Source organism: Dermacentor silvarum, chromosome 1, assembly GCF_013339745.2.
Source record: "Dermacentor silvarum isolate Dsil-2018 chromosome 1, BIME_Dsil_1.4, whole genome shotgun sequence".
NCBI classification, from domain to species: Eukaryota; Metazoa; Arthropoda; class Arachnida; order Ixodida; family Ixodidae; genus Dermacentor; species Dermacentor silvarum.
Genome location: NC_051154.1, coordinates 11,953,472 through 11,971,474, shown reverse-complemented (window position 1 = coordinate 11,971,474; position 18,003 = coordinate 11,953,472). Strand labels below are relative to the sequence as shown.

At 41.6% G+C, this 18,003-nt stretch overlaps 1 protein-coding gene, 1 long non-coding RNA gene and 1 pseudogene across 3 annotated transcripts in view; 1 reads left to right on the top strand and 2 right to left on the bottom strand.

Annotated features, from left to right (window-relative positions):
- The window catches only part of LOC119456701 (zinc metalloproteinase-disintegrin-like EoMP06), a 125,030-nt gene that overhangs the window by 77,525 nt on the left and 29,502 nt on the right, over positions 1–18,003 (top strand). For both annotated transcript variants that reach the window (XM_049664866.1, XM_037718528.2), the window contains exons 2-14: positions 309–403; positions 1,712–1,861; positions 1,944–2,026; positions 3,348–3,451; positions 3,607–3,650; positions 3,750–3,839; positions 3,932–4,003; positions 5,390–5,559; positions 6,980–7,064; positions 9,820–9,956; positions 12,894–13,065; positions 16,816–16,911; positions 17,131–17,262. In XM_049664866.1, the coding sequence (XP_049520823.1) occupies positions 309–403; positions 1,712–1,861; positions 1,944–2,026; positions 3,348–3,451; positions 3,607–3,650; positions 3,750–3,839; positions 3,932–4,003; positions 5,390–5,559; positions 6,980–7,064; positions 9,820–9,956; positions 12,894–13,065; positions 16,816–16,911; positions 17,131–17,262 (1,430 nt within the window). The remainder of the gene's footprint in view (positions 1–308; positions 404–1,711; positions 1,862–1,943; positions 2,027–3,347; positions 3,452–3,606; positions 3,651–3,749; positions 3,840–3,931; positions 4,004–5,389; positions 5,560–6,979; positions 7,065–9,819; positions 9,957–12,893; positions 13,066–16,815; positions 16,912–17,130; positions 17,263–18,003) is intronic.
- On the bottom strand, positions 435–1,700 carry LOC125944462 (uncharacterized). Its single transcript, XR_007466216.1, has 2 exons — positions 1,132–1,700; positions 435–1,071 (listed from the first exon to the last, which is right to left on the bottom strand). It is a non-coding gene; the product is annotated as an uncharacterized LOC125944462 (long non-coding RNA).
- On the bottom strand, positions 14,609–16,565 carry LOC125944440 (tigger transposable element-derived protein 4-like; annotated as a pseudogene).

Here is an 18,003-nt window from a genome sequence, read left to right as displayed (position 1 = left end):
TTACCTGTTACCATGACCTGTATTCAGCATACGTCTCTTCTGCCTGAAGCGGCTGGTTTGCCCAAGCTAGCATCAAGTCCAATTGCACATGTGTTGCTTGTTTATCCAGTTACGTACATGCGGATGTGAAGTAGTTTTGTACCTATATATGGTAGACACTTTTCTGTATGAAAAAAAAAAAGAAAAAAAGAATGTATGAAAGAAAGAAAGAGAAAGAAACGCGACGCGATGTAGCTATTTAGAATGGTTGGAACCTTCAGTTTTCATGGCAATATATGTTGCCTTTTTTTAAATTTCCTGCATTTCAGGTGTCCGGCAAGACTTTCTTAGGTATGAACGAGTACATCCCAAAGTTATCAGCCATGGGCGGAGGCGTCGGGACGTTTTGAGTTTAAGAAATACTGTGAGTATTCCGGGCCACCTTTTTTAAAATTATTATTGATTTGGACTAAATGACTTCGTGTTGTTCAGACTATATTGGTCTTCTTGATACTAACTGTAGTGTTTATTCCCAACACAGATTTCTATTTTCACGTAAGTTGAATGGCCTAATGGGCGTTATAGTCGACCATCGATTTAAGTTGCACATGTAGTGGAGAACTTGGACAAATGGAAAATTCTGTTAAATCGAGGCTTCCATGTTTTAACGGTGGAAATAAGCTTATATATTTTCATAATAGCTATGTTGACTGTCATGCTGTCAGTGGGCAATCTGAACAAAATTTCAATAGAAATTGCTGTATTAAATGATTCATGCGTCCATACACAATTTGCTGCAGCCTATGTGAGCTAGCCATGTATGTACGAGCATCTATATAGGTCCTCACACTAGTCGAAACAAACCGTGGCGATACCGGAGCACAGGAAGCTCTTGTTCGCGTCCGTACACGCTGCATCATAAAGCTTGTGCGGCGACTGTCGCGTTCGTTACCGCTCTCCAAAATGGAGTTGTGGCTGAAGCGAATCGCCGTAGGCCATGAAGCTAACGTAATTTGCGCACATAAATGTCACGACTAGTACTCCGCATCTGAAACTAGTCCTCTGCTGGTCGCGCGGCTGTGGTCCAGGGCTCTGACGCGCGCGGTGTGCCGTGTCACAGAAACGCTGATCGACTGGTCGATGCCGAGCGACACGCGTCGCGCGTTTTGATGTGAGCCCAGGCAGAAGCGGAGGAAGGTGCGAAAATGCCAGCCTGCATGGTGCGGCGGCGGTGCGCACAACCCCCGTGTTGCATTGTCGCGGACCTCCAAGTTTCGTCTGGCTGGCTGCCCTTAACGTACCGTTACGTTGGTCGATCCGACAGACACTGCTAGATGTGGCAGTCGCTGCTAGCAAACAGATGCTTGTTCACGCTGTTTGAGCGTCCCCTTGAGCACGAACGTAACGCGCCCGCATTGTCGCTGACTACGTGCAAGGCCGGTAATCCTTCCGTGTCGGCCCTTCGAGCGGAAGTTCCCGAGTGTCGCGTGTGATGCACAAGAACTTTGTTGAAGCAGTAGCGCGAAATTACTTCGCTGAATCTGGAGAAATTATGCGTGGTTGTCTGGGGAAGTGTTTTAGAGCAATAAATAATAAAAACCTATTGTACCGAAAATTTTGTTGGATCGTCATTAAGTGGAAGTTGGAGTAAGTTGATGAGGATTATCACGCACATTCTTGAGTGATGTCCGTGTATATAATCAATGGTGACACAATATAACATTTCTTTCAGACTCATCAAGATGTTCTACAGGTTATGTTCAAAGCATTTGGTCAGCCTTTTACGTTAGACCTGCGAATGAAAAAAGACTTGCTGCCATTAAATTATTTTGAGAAGCACCACGCGAACAATAGTCACATCATAGATCACCCCATGAAAATGGTAAGTAAGTCTTTAATAGCTGTTATGGTAATGTAATGGAGCAACGAAACGATGAGAATGAAACTATCTTTCGTTCGTGCAGACCAACAAGCACTGCTATTATCACGGCACTGTACGTGGACGGAATAACTCTTGGGCTGCTGTTAGCACTTGTAATGGGCTCAGGTAGGTTGACTCTATTTGCTGCTGCCTGGTTGCTGTAAGGATATTTGACTTGCTGGTTGCTTTTATGTGCCTTAAGTGCTGAGTTTCATATAATATATAACATGAAGACTGCATGATTTGTAGCTTGCCAAGCTACTTGAACTTGGCCTTACTTCTGCACCATTTGCTTGGTTTCCAATCCTGAACTGCTGTAATGTTAAAGCTCAAGTATTGTTTCTGCACTGCGGCCGAGCACACTAGCTGATCCCATTGAGCGTTTTTTCTAGTTGAACACAGATGAGGTATAGAAGCCTTCATTTGCTACTGGCAAGCATTCAGTGCTGTTGTACAATGGTTATTCTCTTGTAACCTCACAAATAATGAAGGCTTCTTAAAATAGGCATGTTCTACTTCGAAAGTGTGCATGCTTGGATAAGAATGCAGTAAGCAGCTATATAAAGTAGTCCTGCTTGTTTCAATAAATTTAATTTCGTGTCACCGCTTATTATATTTTAACTGTATTTTTCTTATATTTTAATATCGGACTTTATGTGTGAATTGGTCTAGGGAGTTCAGTGGTGTGAAAATGATTTGCTAAGTACTAAATATTTTTTAACCTGACTATGCCGTCACCAGAATAGCAGTTTAGGCAGTTCGATCGAAGTTTGTGGTTAAAGTTCGGCACGAAAGCCGGAAGTGCAATGTGGGAAGTGTATCAAATGATTGAAAAGGTGCACCTACAAGCACCGACTACCAACTTATACAAATTTACAGATAGGGTGAGGGCATTATTGAACACAAGCAAAAACCACATGTGGTATTATGAGCAGAGTAACAAATAATCAAGTAATCAAGCTGAACAGGCCTTCCTTCTTGCTGATCTTGCCTGTTAAACTTGATTACTTCATTTTATTATTACTTTTCCAATGTTGCCAATGTCTTTTTTTGATAATACCCTCGCTCTATCTCTATGTATAAATATTATTCCTTGTTCAGTAAAATTGCAGCTGTTAGTCTATGTTTGTAAGTGTACGTGTTTTGTCTGTCTGTCTCAACTTTCTTGCACATAATGTTTTCGCCCTGCATGTTGAACAGCACTATATCAGGGATTTGGTAGTGAATAGTTACTGAAATATTGCACATACCTTGCCATCTTAGTTATTTATGTAAGGGCAGTAAGTGGGACTGCTAGCCTTATGGAATTCATTACTTTTTGTTGTTACATGCTCTGTCTCTCCCTTTCTCTCTCTTTTTTTCCGTTTTTTTTTTCCCCCAGCTAAGTATGTTACCAAGTGTCACTGTTTTCTTTTTTTTCTCCCCTCTCTATTTTTGATGCCTATAGTGGAGTTGTCTTTGATGGGAAGGAGACTCATTATATTCACCCTGACCTTCCCGAGCATTTGTTTTTTAAGGCATCTGATATGAAAGAAAAATCTTGGAGATGCGGTAAGTGTTACTATCACACCTGCATTACAACTTTAATTCTTCCGAAATTTTGGGCTGTGCTTTAGTATTGAAGCACTTAACAAGGTCCACAAGCAGTGGTCCATAAAGTTTACTTACTTTTGCTCTAATGTTTTAATACTCTGTCATTTGACCAGGATTCAATGACTCGCTGAACCTGTGGGGTGATACTCGTTTTCGGGTAAGGTTTATTTTACTGTGGCTTTCCTTTATTTTTTTGTGCAATGTCATGCCTGAAAAGATGCACTGGCTAAACATTATTTTATTTTGTTTCACTTAGGCAAAGAGGTCTGTTGTGATACAACCACCATTCAAAAGTAATGCAAGATCTCGCTATGTAGAGCTTTTAATTGTCAATGATAACAAAGAGGCAAGTTTATTTCATTTTTGCATAGTTTGATACCTAGTTTCTTGTTCTGTGCCAGCACTTGTATTTATTTTATAAATAATACTTATTTCCAGTTCATCAAGATGAAGCGAAACAAAGAAGCCGTGTTTGAAAGAAGCAAGCAAATAGCAAACATAGTCAATGCGGTGAGTTTGTATGCTTGCAAAAGCTTGAGTGTAAAATCTAATCTTTCACACTGAAATGGTACACTTATTGTCCCATATTGCAGAACTAGAAACTGCTCGCCTAATGCTAGAACTACCACCATCTTATAACCAATGAACTCACACGAGAAACCGAACTCACTCAATGCACGCACACAAAAACATGTGTATGCGCACACAAACACATGCACACACACAGCGCAGACAAAACAGAGCAAAGTAAAGATGCCTTGTCAAAAATGTAACTTTGGTCCTCCTTAAAAAAAACACACACTAAAGTGACATTAGAGACACCAAACCCAAAGCGTGTAATGCTATATTGTAAAGTGGTATATATTCGAAATCTTTCTGTATTTGTTTGGTGGCAAGAGACAGTTCATTCACAGGAGAAATGAATATCAAACCTTTTTTCTGTTGAATTTCACATCAAAAGCATGATGTCGAACCTGTTAATTAGTTGTTGCAAAAAATGTCATTAATGTTGCTATATTTCCATTTGTTCAGGTGCTATTTTTGGGCAGGAAATGTCTACGGAAGTTGCTAAGCAAAATTATTATTTTTGAATGCCGTGTAATATTTCTTTTCTAACTTTGTTATGGACAATTGACAAGCCTTGTTGCACTCCCACAATCTCTGGCACCACTGGTAGTTGGTGCAGTAGTTTAAATCTGGCATTGCCACTGACACTCTACCTTTTGTGATCTACTACGCTACTGCTTTCAGTAAAAGTCACCTCGCTCTTATTCTAGAAACATAATCTGCCAGTCTAGCTTAATGAGACATTAAAGAGAAACAATAACTTAGTCTGGACTTTTAAATTGTCTTACTAGAAACTTCCCAACCTTTGTTTTATGCTGAGAAATGACAAAATTGTGAAGGAAATTGTAACTGTAAATGGGCAGCACTCTTTCCCCATTTGAGGGCGCCTATAATGAATTGAGTGAGATATGTTGGCCAATGGTATCCTCCACCATGTGCTGTCGTCAGCGAGTTGATGGCGCCATAGTGAGGGTACTACAGAGTATTTGGAAAGGGGAAGGACAAAGAAAGGACACTGACAGTGCAGTGACAAACTAAAACCTGAACCGTTAAAGCTAGTGCTAGCATCTTATGAAACAGAGGCCTTTTCAAGGCTCTTTGATACCCCCTCAGCACACGATGATCTCCACGCTTGTCACCGCGGTGCAGGTCACACTTTGCCAAGGGCTACCACCTGGAAGGCAAAAGCTTTGCTCTCAGTAGAAGAGATGCATTAGATGTTTTGGAGCATTGATCTATCACTTAGCTTTTACTGTTCCTTTAACTAAAACCTTCCTTTAGGTTGCCTTTAAAATACTCATGCAGTCCAATTTCTTGTATTCGTTGCAGCTCTATGCCCCGCTAAATATATTCATTGCATTGGTTGGAGTTATTGTTTGGACAGAGCATGATGAAATAGTCATGTCTTCAGACGGTGATGCGACATTAACAAAGTTTTTACAATATCGACGAGAACGGCTTGCTCGAGAGCATCCAAATGACAATGCTCAGCTAATAACGTAAGTAATACATTGGATTGTATTTGGTGCCTTGTGTTGCAGCTTTTTTGTTGCCATGTCCATCTGGACATGGCAACACAATTGGCCTACTGGGTCTTTGCCACGGTGTAAGAAGGCAGGTGATTCGACGGCGGTGCGAGGCGCGGCAACTTAGTGTGACTTTATGCACACCACTGCCTCAAGGGGCTGCCACAAGGTTCTGGGGGCCACTTTTTCGCTCACTTTGCTGGCGCTTCTATGGGCGCGTGCAGCAGAGGCGCTTTATTTCTATGCATATATGTCGTTCGCCTGCTTAAAACGACTCTATTTGGTTGGAGGAACGTTCCTTTATATTTCTGCCGACATTCTGATTGACTCCGATGCGGCGAGCAGCGGCTACCTAGCAGTGGCAAGCACAGCGCGCCGTCTCCTCGAGCAGACGACGCGTCTCTCTCGTGTCAGAAATGACGGTATTTTGACAGTAAGTGGCCTGAAACCTTCTACTTGCTCAGGATTTGGCGTCTGAATAACGAAAAATTGCATATTTTTAGGTATGGGTGTTTTAATGTGGATGGAGGTCGTAAATTATCCACTCTTGGGCCACTGCTCCAAGGCCTCCTGAACATGTGCTGCGCCTAGCGGCGGCGCTCACTTCCGGTTACACGAAGTGGCCGCTCTCTCTTGCTCCAGCACGGGCGCGCCCTTGGAGCACCTATCTTCTTACACCGTGGTCTGTACTGATCCAATGAGATTCTAAAGAGAATCCACCTAGATCAGCACAGACCCAGATGGCCAATGTACCCTAGGTTGATTCCTTTTTTGCTGAAGCATTTAACAGCAAAGCAACAATACTGACAACATTTTTGTTAATTCCACCTTTTAAGTTGTATGATTATTTCATATACAAACTTCTAACCCCCCTCCCCACTGCTCAAACCAGAATATGGCGTAATGGGATGTATGTGTGCCATCAAAATTGAATATGTGCCTCATTGTGGAGGCCTTATTTGGAGGTGACAGGATTTCTTCTGTCATCTCTAAATAAATTAAAGCCTATCTTTTATTTTTGTTTTTATTCTTGTGCCACAATATACTCACTTGGTTGTTTTGTGATAAAGCTGCCTCTAACTGGCATCGAATTGATTCATTACAACACATAACTATTTAAATATGAACTGCTGTGATTATACTTTTCTTTAGCATTGTGATATTTGTAATTTATTATGTCACATACGTATATAGCATACATCTTGGTATATCTTGATCTTGATATATGTGTCGCAGTAAGTATTGTAAAAAGATCTATGTACGTGTCTATATACAATTAAATCTGTCTACGACTATAAATGTAAATACATCAATGTGCTTGCTACTATGACACTGCTTCTTACAATATAACAAGGCTCTTGACATTCATAACTTGTCATTTGCTTTACTTTAGAGATATTGTGTTGGACAGCAGTGTTGTTGGAAAGGCACTCAAAGGACCTATCTGCACATACGAATACTCTGGTGGCGTCAACAAGGTTGGTAGTGTAATTCTTTGTTTGTTATGCATAGGGCTGAATGTTCTCAGTGTTGTTTTCTCTTAGAACTTTTTGTGGGCCTAGTTGGTGCATACTTGATAAACATTTTGGAGTGCAAACAAGAGACACGGCACAAAAGAGAGGTCAAACACAGGACAGGCGCTAGGTCCTGTGTTTGACCTCTCTTTTGTGCCGTGTCTCTTGTTCGCGCTCCAAAAAGTTTATCAAGTTGTTTTCTCTTTCTTTTTTTTTTTTCAGATGTTTTTGGGTGTTTCATTTCTAATAAATATGCAGTGTCATCGATAGTTTATTTAATCCCATCTTTTCATAAATCTGAACATTTCGTGTTTAACTTGTGTTGCAAACTGGTGCAAAAACTTGTAAAGAGGAACAAGCTGTAGAGAGCAAGCATGTCAACAATGATAGAAGTTTATTTATCCACTCAACATATTTACATTGACTGCAATTGATGTTTACAATGACCACATCATTCCTTGCCAAGCACACCTGTTGCATCTTGCATGTGTAATGCATATGACTACACATGGTCATGAGCATTACACTTAGTAGTACAGCCAACTGTGAATAGAACAAGCATTAGTTGATTGTAGTAAGTACAAACAAGTGGGGCTGCTGGTGGCAACATGCTACTTTCCTTTAATTATCTCTTGGCTTGAAAATGGCTTTTCAACGCTAGATTTCAAAACTAAAGCGTAAAGATATTGCAAATTTAAAGGCTATAGTATAGGCAGTATTTATAAAGAATCACTTGCGCACAATGTGCATTCAGCCAGTGCAGCAATGAATATAGGATCCTTAAGACATGTGCAGCATGCTCCTGCGCATACGAATTACACAAATAATTACAGATGCTTATCGTTTGTCATATTCCTTATTATCTGGCAATATGTGTGGAAGAAAGTCATGGTGCTTGTGCTCCATAGAGCTTTCAGTCAAACTAGCTCTTGTTGGCTAGCTTGAGTTACAGTGGTCCAACTTTTTAACGTGATAGCGTTAAGGGCCCGGTGTCGCAGAAAATCCGACAGCGGCGTTCCTTGGTGGAGAAAATCATCCCGAACCACCCTGTCCATGCAGGCCATCCGCGTGATGCAAGGTGTTAGTGAGAAAGAATTGAATTTCTCACAGTGAAATTCGTCAGAAAAATGCTAAAGTACGACTTAACCACAACATACAGACATGGTGGCGTCGGACTGTTATTTGAATGTACGAGAAAACATAATTCTGTTACGAGGAAACTCAAACACATACTCCTTTTGCCAGCATTTCTACTATACCAACAGCGGTGCGCTCGGGTAGGCTACTTGTGAAAATCTTATCCAGATGGCGCTCGCATCCTTGGCAGGTCAAATTGGGACTTGGCCTGCCTAATGCTCACGTCGGGGCAATAGCAAACAATTCATAAAATAATAAAAAAGGTCCTAGGGCCTTCACATTTTAATATAAAGCGACTTATATTGCCCCTGGAAAAACGTCTTCCCGGCAATGCATTTCTGTTTAAAAGTGAAGCTGACTTTAAGGGGATCAGTGTAAGCGTGGTCTTTGAAAGCTGGCTTTCCCACATTCTGTTTGCAGTGAAGCCTACCCAAAGAAAAATGCGATGCAAACGTGTCTCGATAACGCTATTGTGTTCCACTTTTAAAAGCGAAGCTTAAGCGTCCTCCAATTTTTGTTTTTACCTTTGCTATTCTGGAAGTTTGTTTTTTCTGTAAGGCTGTTTGTTGAATTTTACCAAGGGTTGTTTTCTGGTTTTAACTAAAGACATGGAAGCTTTTGTTAGTTGGCCATCGTAAGTGTGAAAAACTGTTGACAAAATGAAAATACCAAGCTTTATGTGCTGTTTTTTGTCATTCTGTCCCAGATTATTTTAGCTAGCTTCGAGGTTAATGTAACGTAGTGAAGTTGCATTTTGTGAATGCTTTAAAACAAATCTTGCTTTCAAATCTTGCCTGCTCGACCCATGCTGTCTACCCTAAGAACAATCAAATTTCAAAAGATTTGTGCAACAGCTACTGTGATAAAAAAGCTGACAGCCCAAAAGGGGCAGCTCAGAACCAATGCTGTATAGCTTTAATCCCATATTTGCACAAGGTTTCTTGTAGCTTCTTTAGTGTCTAACAAACAAAAGTTTTCATGTTAAACTGACTGCAACCTGTCTGCTAGGTGAAATGCGATGAATTTGTATGTTGTGGGAAAAATGTACACATCGTACCTCTAATGTGTGGTAAGCACCATGTTGGTTAACTAGCCGCTGTGGAAAGGTAGGCTGAGGGAACACATTGCCCGGTGCACGCTTAGGATGGCTTTCAGAACAGTGCAATGCCTGCAGGTGCACCCCTCTGCTAAAGGAATGGAACCTACTTAGCTGGCACAAAGAATGCCTAAGGCAGGATAATTGAGACTGATAAAGATTGCAGACCTGGCCATTCTTGCAGCAATAACCGTTAAACTTCACTATTTGAGGAGGAATTATTACTTGCTTACTGTCTCTAGAATGTGCGCTGTGTGGGATTGCATGTTCTCTATAGTGTCATATCAATTCCCCTGCATGTGTCTGTTCATTTTCAGGTGGGGTGGTTATTTGCTTTCTTAATAGTATTGTTGGAAGTCAGTGCTGTGTGTCATCCACTGTTCCTTGTCTGTTTCATGTTTATGTGCTAATTGGGCAAATTACTTGACTAAATTAATTGCCACTTGTGGCCAGGATATGTTACATTTTTTAATAATCTTTTTGCAGGACCATCATGAAGTGGTTGGTGTTGTGGCGACTACTGTAGCCCATGAATTGGGCCACAACTTTGGCATGGAGCATGATGACAAGGACACTAAATGCCAGTGCCCTGAAAAGAGGTGCATAATGGCATCAGCAACCAGGTAAGCTTATTTTTTTATCTTTATTTTTATGTTTTGTCACGGGGTAATTGTTTCATAAAAAAAGCAGTTCATTCACTCCATTGTTTGGAAAGGCACAATGCTGGGATAAGTGAGGCAAATAAATATAGCATAAAGGTAACAGCTACCAGGAAACTGTAGTCGCTGATATGAAGAAGCTTCCAAAATTCTTGCAGAGAAAGAAGGATGTTGTCGCCAGACATGGGCATTCTCACAAGGACCTTCCTCACCCTCATCTGCCCTCACCCTCACGTGGGGAGGGGAGGATCGTCTTCGGGAAGATTGGTGAGGGTGAGGTGAGGGAGGGTAATGGAGGGTGCAGTGACGATGTGAGGTTAAATGAGGAAAAGGCAACTCATACTGTTGAAGTACAGAAAAGTCACTCAGACTATATGCGTGGTGGGTTTAAAGTCTAAAGTTTCGAAGTGCACTGGCAGGAAGTCTCTCTAGAGCATATGTACGTCGAAGCCTGCTTTTAACTGACTAAAGTCATAAATGGCTGTTGATGTTAGCTGTAGCTAAACCTTTTGAAAGCTGTAGCCACTGAAAGCGGCAACAAGAGCGAGAGGAGTGACGACGAATGTTTAAGTGTCACTCCGAGATCTTTTTTTTTTTTTTTCTTTCACTGATCATCACTGGTCAGTGCACTCCTTTATCCAAAGTAAACACCGTAGAATTGACCTTTTCTTACTATAATTAAATGAAAAAAAAAAATTGAGTTTGAACATTTTCGGGCACTGATAGCATTTGTTGATATATGAACTAACGGAAACATCAAGATGAAGAAAAAAACATGTCGGTAATATAGCTAGAGCTCTTCTACAGTACAACCAAAACTTTTTTGTTCTATTCTTAAGCTCGCGCATGGCAATGCCTGTCGAGCGACTTTATTTACACTAAACATTCAGCTTAAGTGTTTTAGCTCAACCTCCACAACGCCAAGCTGTTGCACTGATTCTCCAGAATAAGCACAGCAGAATAGTTGAATAGATTAACACGTAGTTGCTTAGTATATATGTTTCTGAATCCCGACAAATTCTCAGTTTTCAAACCCTGTAACCAGCCTGAAAAACTCAGCATGAAAAACACCGTTAGCAATTTATTACAAGCATGACAGGACTCAACACATACATTCATGTTCCATCTAGTTCACCATCCATAGGCATGCATTGTAAAAAATAATGGTCAGCTTCATGATGTTAACAAACATACTTATTGCTGGAAAAGTATTTGTTTTGGCTTTTCAGTGCGTTAACATAGGCTTATTTACAATGCAATACAATGCCCACCTGCGTTGGGTCTCACTGAGACTGGCAGTATCGCAAATAAATAAATAAATAAAGCTAACAGTGAAGTCTAGTTATTACTGCTAAAGTTTTTTACTTTGCCCACTGCCGAAATGCAACCGCTGTGGCATAAATGGGAAGACGTGACCTTATGCTTGACAAAAGCAACATTAGTTTCTGAGCCACCACAGCTGGCGTGCATTCAGAAAAATTCAGCTTTGATAATGTGTTCGCATCTTAAGTGGCATTTTATATTTCTACAAATTTAACATCGCTATCAGATGATTTACCGCCATGAAAACAAAAACAAAACCTCTTAATATTGTTGCGCAGCGCTTGCGCATGTTTTGACAACCATGAAGCTGAGTTGCATTTCGGTTAGTCTGAGTGCGAGTGAGCCCAGCTGAGTAAAATTTTGACAAGTCTGAGTGAGCCCGGTTGAGTGGAATTTTGGTGAGTCTGAGTCCGAGTGAGCCCTCAGCAAAAAATATGTCTGTAGTGTGAGTAAGTTCTGTTTATTTTGCTCACCTAGACACAAAGAAAAACATAGATAAATTCGCAGCAGGGACGGCAATATGGTACTGGATACATCACATGAGTGCATAAAAAAAAAAAAAGATCAAGCACGGGAATGTTCTGGGCGTTAGGGTGAGGGAGGAAGACTAAAAATGAAGGCAAGTGCCCACCCCTGGTTGTCACATTGCTTCTAATACGTAGGTGTGTGTGAATAGTAATATTTTTGACTGAATTAAAAATGAATCAAGTGTTGCCATAAGCAGATTGAATTGAATGTCAAATGCTTTTCATATAGTTGTTAAATAATGACCAGCCTCTCACTATTAATATGAAGCAGTGTTCACATGCTAGTATCTGCAATGTTAACAAGCTTTTGTCATTGTTCTGCACTTTATGAAGCATCGTTTATAATATGCACAAATGCAGCATTAAGAAAACCGGGAGTTTAAGCTATTTGTTCTCATACTTGGAACTGTTCAAAACTTGCGTGGTCGTGCATTATCAGAATGAAGCTCAAGAAGGCAGCCTTGTGGACCAGTTAGCATCTGCACATACCTTCAAGACTAAATCAGAAATCTGCATCATCTACATTGATGTCAGAATGAAAAAAAGCAGATGTTTTCTCTAGTTGGGAGTGGTCGCGGCAGGTGGTGCCATTATTTTGTCAAGTAATGTTGTTACAAAGCATATTCAGATTTAAGCTACAGAGAAAACACAGGTTCAACACTTGCAAATAGTACCAAACAATACCCACTGCCAAATGTTATGTCTGATTAAAATTTGAATGCAGATGATCACAGTTTGGCCAGGAAAGCCTGGCTCTCCGAGCGATGCAGCATGCTCTACTCTTTAACTTCGTGTGTTTTATGAGACTATGGCTAGTATGAAAATGCTCGCATTTTTGCTTCCGTTTTACATTTGATTGTGAACCAGTTAATATGAAGTGTTAGAAAAATATTTAGATTTGCAAGTAGTGACTACTTGATTTGAGGACTGAACATTCAAGCATAAGCAATTACTGTGTCTGTCTGTACATATTTAGACTGTGAATTAAAGGACCTATTTGTATACTATATGCAAGTGTAGAAACTGACGTGCCTTCTTTTTTTCATTAAAGCAATCCACCCAGCCCAAGCCAGTGGTCATCCTGTTCCAAGCAGTACTTGCAGTCGTCATTTGAGCAGGGCATGGACTTCTGCCTTTGGAACTTGCCTGAGGACATCATGGGTCCCGTATGTGGGAACGGGTTCCTTGAAGAGGGCGAGCAGTGTGACTGTGGTCCACCAGAGGTGTGTTGTGTGATGCAGTTCATAAGCCTGGGGACTGTACAGATTCAATGCATGTTAGTTTCCATGTGTACAGCTGAGCATTTCAAAAGCTTTTCTGAAATCTATGTGGGTGTAAAACAATTATTTTCTCTCGATTCTATTTAGTACTTGGCATTTGCCCTCTGCTTGGAGTGGCCAATACCAATGATCTTTTAGGCAGGGAGCCACTCAAGTCTATAATTAAAGTCTAAGAAAATCCATTTTGACTAAGATAAAGTAAATCACTGGATTATATTAAGTCCCAGAGGTTCCCAAACTGGGTTCTTCGAACGGCGTTTTAGGGTCCCGTGAGCAGCCAAAACAAATCTGACCCCATCCCTCCTGGAGTGGATTATTACCCTGTTTAATTCATTTGACAATTTGTGTACTTATATTGTTCTCCTTTTTAAGCCGTTTAATTGATTCGTTGCAACAATCATCATGAGGCTGGGAATAAGGAGGTCAGTGTGAGGAAAAAAAATGGGGGAGGGGAAGGCAGAACTTTGGGGTACCTCATGGCACTCTGGGAAAGCAGGTAGAATTCCCCAAGGCCATAAAGTTTGGGAACCCCTGTTCTAGTCATATCGAAGTGAAAGCTATAGTCCGCATCCCATATTTATACTGTAAATGTATGACAGGCCCATATGTACAAAAGCATCTACAGACGTGAGCAGCCTTGTCTAGAACACGGGAACGGCGGCTTCAGGGGCTCTCATGAGCCAGCCAGCGACGTCTAACGCTAGCTGCTGGGTCCGACGTCTAACGGTAGGTGCTGGGCACGTTTGGGCCCAGCAACTACTGTTAGTCGTCGCTGGCTGGCTCCGGAGAGCCCCTGAAGCCGCCGTTCCCGCGTTCCAGACTAAGCTGCTCACCTCTGTACAAAAGAGCACACATGTGCACGCAGAGGTGTGTCTTGTTTTTATGCATGTATTTCTGTGTTCACATCCGCCAAACTCATACAGTACAAATAAGTATGATTAAAAAGTTCTTGCTGGGCTTGTTGGTGCATGAGTGTCAAAATGACAACTGGCAGAGAAGTCTTTTGCACTATTATTCATTCTGACAGTCAAGTATTAAGCCAGTCCATCCATGTTCACATGGGCACCTGGTCAGTGTTGCAGCAAACTACGTAACACGTCTCTTTTCGTAGCTGTTCTCCACTGTATTGATTTTCTTCTTTTTTTTTTCACTTCTTCTTTCTTTTTCTTTTCCTTCTTGCTAATTTTTATAGCACACTTAGTTGTACAGACGGTGCATGGTCGAGAAGTGCTAAGCTAAAGATAATATGAAAATAATTCAGATCATAATAATTGTTCGCTATAAAGGTAACAAAAATCAACAAATCTTGTTTTTTTAAGATTGCAGTCAAGCCAATGGGACTAGGTAATCAGTATGCTTAAAAGGCATTGCGGCCTTCTGAGTCTCCTGAACGTGGTCACATTACAGTGCACTCCTCTTAAACGGAACTTGCAGGGGATCCATCAAAGTGTTCCATTTATCAGAAGTTTCACTTAAGCAAAGTACACATGTTTCATGAAGCACAACTTTATTTAAGTAGTACTAACCCCTACTTATCTACATGGACAGGGAAAAAGCAATCAATTGTGGTTTGCTTGGCATGCTTGAGCTGCTTTTTCACAAAGTAAGTGCCCATGCTTGACAGGCTTGCCAGAAATTCTGGACACCCTTCACACTCAAAATAGCGCTACAAAAGTTCGACTGCTCCTTTAGCTGCACTGTCTGGCACCACTGCACTCGGAATAAGGTCATCGCACTCATCACTGGAGGAGGGTTGGTCTTCGCCTTGTGCTTCAGCAATCAGTTCCTCGAGGCTCTCCTCGCGACAGGTGCTCAAATTCTCATCAATTGCCTCGTACTCCTGCCGCGTAAAAGGGGCAGAGGGGCACTACCTGACTGAATATGGTATCAGCATCGGCGTCGGCAGGGATTTCCTCTTCATGAAGCATTTGTTCTTGTGCTTCAAAGCCTGCATGGTGGAAGCACCTCTGTAGTGTGGTTTCCGGCACTTGTTCCCAGGCATGGGCCAGAATGTGGATTGCCGACAACAAATCTGTGTTGCAGCTCTTTCCATTGTCTGTGCAAAGTTCTGTTCTGTTTGATGTTCTGTGTTACGCCTTGATCCATTGGCTGAATCACAGCTGTTGCATTGGCTTGCAAGAATTCAAGAGTGATTGACTTCAATCCTTCCACCTTGCCATGAGCAGGGCAATTATCCACGATAAAGACAACCTTCCTGCCTTGCTTGGAAAGTCTTGCATCTTCCTCCCGTAGCCAGTTTTCAAAAATTGCCATAGTCATCCATGCTCTTCCCTTAGCATGGTACGTAACGGGAAGGTCTCGAACACCCTTGAAACAACGTGGCTGCTTCGACTTTCCCACTACCAACAGCTATAATTTTATGTCCCCTGCCATGTTTGCACCCACCAGTACAGTAATTCAATCCTTACTGCGTTGTCCTCCTGTACAGGCTTCCCCTTTGAAGGCGAGAGTCTTTGATGGAAGCACCTTGTAAAAAAAAGGCCCATCTCGTCGGCGTTGAAAACGTCCCGCGGCTCATAGTTCCGCAATATTTCCTCTAGCCGCCCTTGTTGCCAGTCAGTGCAAACTTCTCTGTTGACAGCGGCACTCTCCCCTGAGATAGTCTTAAAGACGAGGCCATGGAGCTTCTTAAATCGGCTTAGCCATCCGTCGCTTATGGCAAAATTTTCAATGCCCATTTGCAGCGCTATTTCTCGTGCCTTCTGTTCCAAAATGGGTCTGCTTATGGGGAAATTTGCACTCCTCGCGCGCTCAAACCACAAAAAAAGAACCTTTTCCAGTTCTTCATAAGGTCTCGTCTGCATCCGCATTCATTTTGACGTAAAGGTTCCATTCATGACGGCACATTCAATCGCTTCTTTGTTCTTCGAGATCCGCGAGAGCATCGACTTGGGGATACCGAACTTCTTTGCCACCTCTGTCTTGGACAGGCCGCTTCCATCGAGCTCCTGGAGAATTTGAAGCTTCGTTTCAAGCGGCAGTGCTTGATGCGGCAGGCCGCTTCCATCGAGCTCCTGGAGAATTTGAAGCTTCGTTTCAAGCGGCAGTGCTTGATGCGGCCGTTTCTTCGTGCTCTCCATCATGCTCCGCGTCGGCACACTCGTAGGCCTAACGCACTGCAGCCGCTGGCGCAACAAACGAGACTTGGCTACTGGATTGGCTTGTCCCGACTACGGTGTTGGCCATGAAAATTACGTATTTCATGGTGGCGAGACTAGTTTGGTAGTTGCAACCAAAAAGTCGCCTGTGCAGTATTTAACTTTTGTGCCGTTTAACCGCAGGTAACAAATAAGTGGTGTTTCGATTAACCGAAGAATTTTACTGCTTCACACATAGGAAACCAACCAAATAATATTATTTAGTTCCATTTATTGGCAATTTCCGTTTAACGGAGTTTCGTTTATTGAGAGTCCACTGTAATAGATGGGTCAAATTGACTGATGTTAAGCAATAACGCAAGTTGACTGTAGCCGCACAACTAGTTTTCCCATAGTGGCTGCACGTAAGTTTCGCTAATCTGTGCTTGTTAGTCCAAAATCATTACTTAATTAGCTCAGTTAGTCCAAAATTATTACTTAATTAGTTTCATAGAACTGTCATTGCAACGAGTTGACATTGAAAAATAAGCAGTGTAAAAAATAATCTTGTATTCTTTTTATCCTTGGCTTGCAGTTCTGCAAAAATCCATGTTGTGAAGCATCGACTTGCAAGTTCAAAGGAAATGCTGCATGTGCTATTGGAGCTTGCTGTGACATTTCTACATGCCAGGTAAATTTTTTCATACAGTTTTTCATGCGCAAAATCTGAGGTGATGGTTCATAATTCCTGCTGTTAATTAAAGTTTCACGAATTTTTCTTCAATGTTAGTAGTTTGTATCTTTAATTGTCATTTAAATAATTTGCATGGGAAACAAAGTGCCACTGTAATATTGTATTTCTGACTGAAGTTTTCAGTGTATGTGCAATGTGCATTTTTTTTTTTTTTAGGTCGTGAAGGCTGCCACACTGTGTCGAGATGCCATAACAGAGTGTGACCTGCCAGAATACTGTGACGGGGTTTCAGAGTTCTGTCCCGTGGATGTTTTTGTGCAAGATGGAACAGAATGTGGAGGTGGCAAGGTAGGAAACTGAATGCACAAATAAGCTTTCCTGAATCTTTTTGCTTCCATTTGCTTCTGTGAGGATCTCTTTGAAGTCGCGTCTTAAGTGTAAGATTTATTTTTTCACTCTCGGGGTGTGGCGAGAAAGTTGGTGCCTGTCTTGAACTTCATACAACTAAAAAATTAGGCATTTGTTTGAGTGAAACAAGGTTTGTTGTGGATCAGAGGGATCAAGCTTTTTTTCTGCTGTGCAGGCAACAAAAGACAGCATATTCCTGGAATTGCATCATTGCTTAGCATGAGTGTGCATGCTCAAATAGCCTCCTGGGAAGGTATTCTGTAACAGTCCACCTAGTGGACATGTCCATTTCGTATGCTATGAAGTGCTGATTGGACTGTGGCGCCTGCCACCTGCGGACGCCAACTTCCCAGCCAATCAAAACTTCAATTGCAGACGGTTGGACTTTTACAGGCTACCTCCCCTGGTATGAACTGTGGTAGCTCTGATTTGACATGATAGTTTTTTCTCAAGGGTCTGAGCAAAGGAACAAGTTTTTTGAACCAAGCAGAAAACCCTGAATGACTGTAGTGCATGCAGAGATCAAAAGAAGATTGCAGTATATATAAAAGATAAGACAAACCGGAGGCATGAATTAGAGATGTTCTTGTGAATGTTTCACTACAGTTTGTATAAAATTTATGTGATGATACCCCTAAATGTTTGAGCAAGCAAGCTTGTGGACATGTTATGGCCTATGTA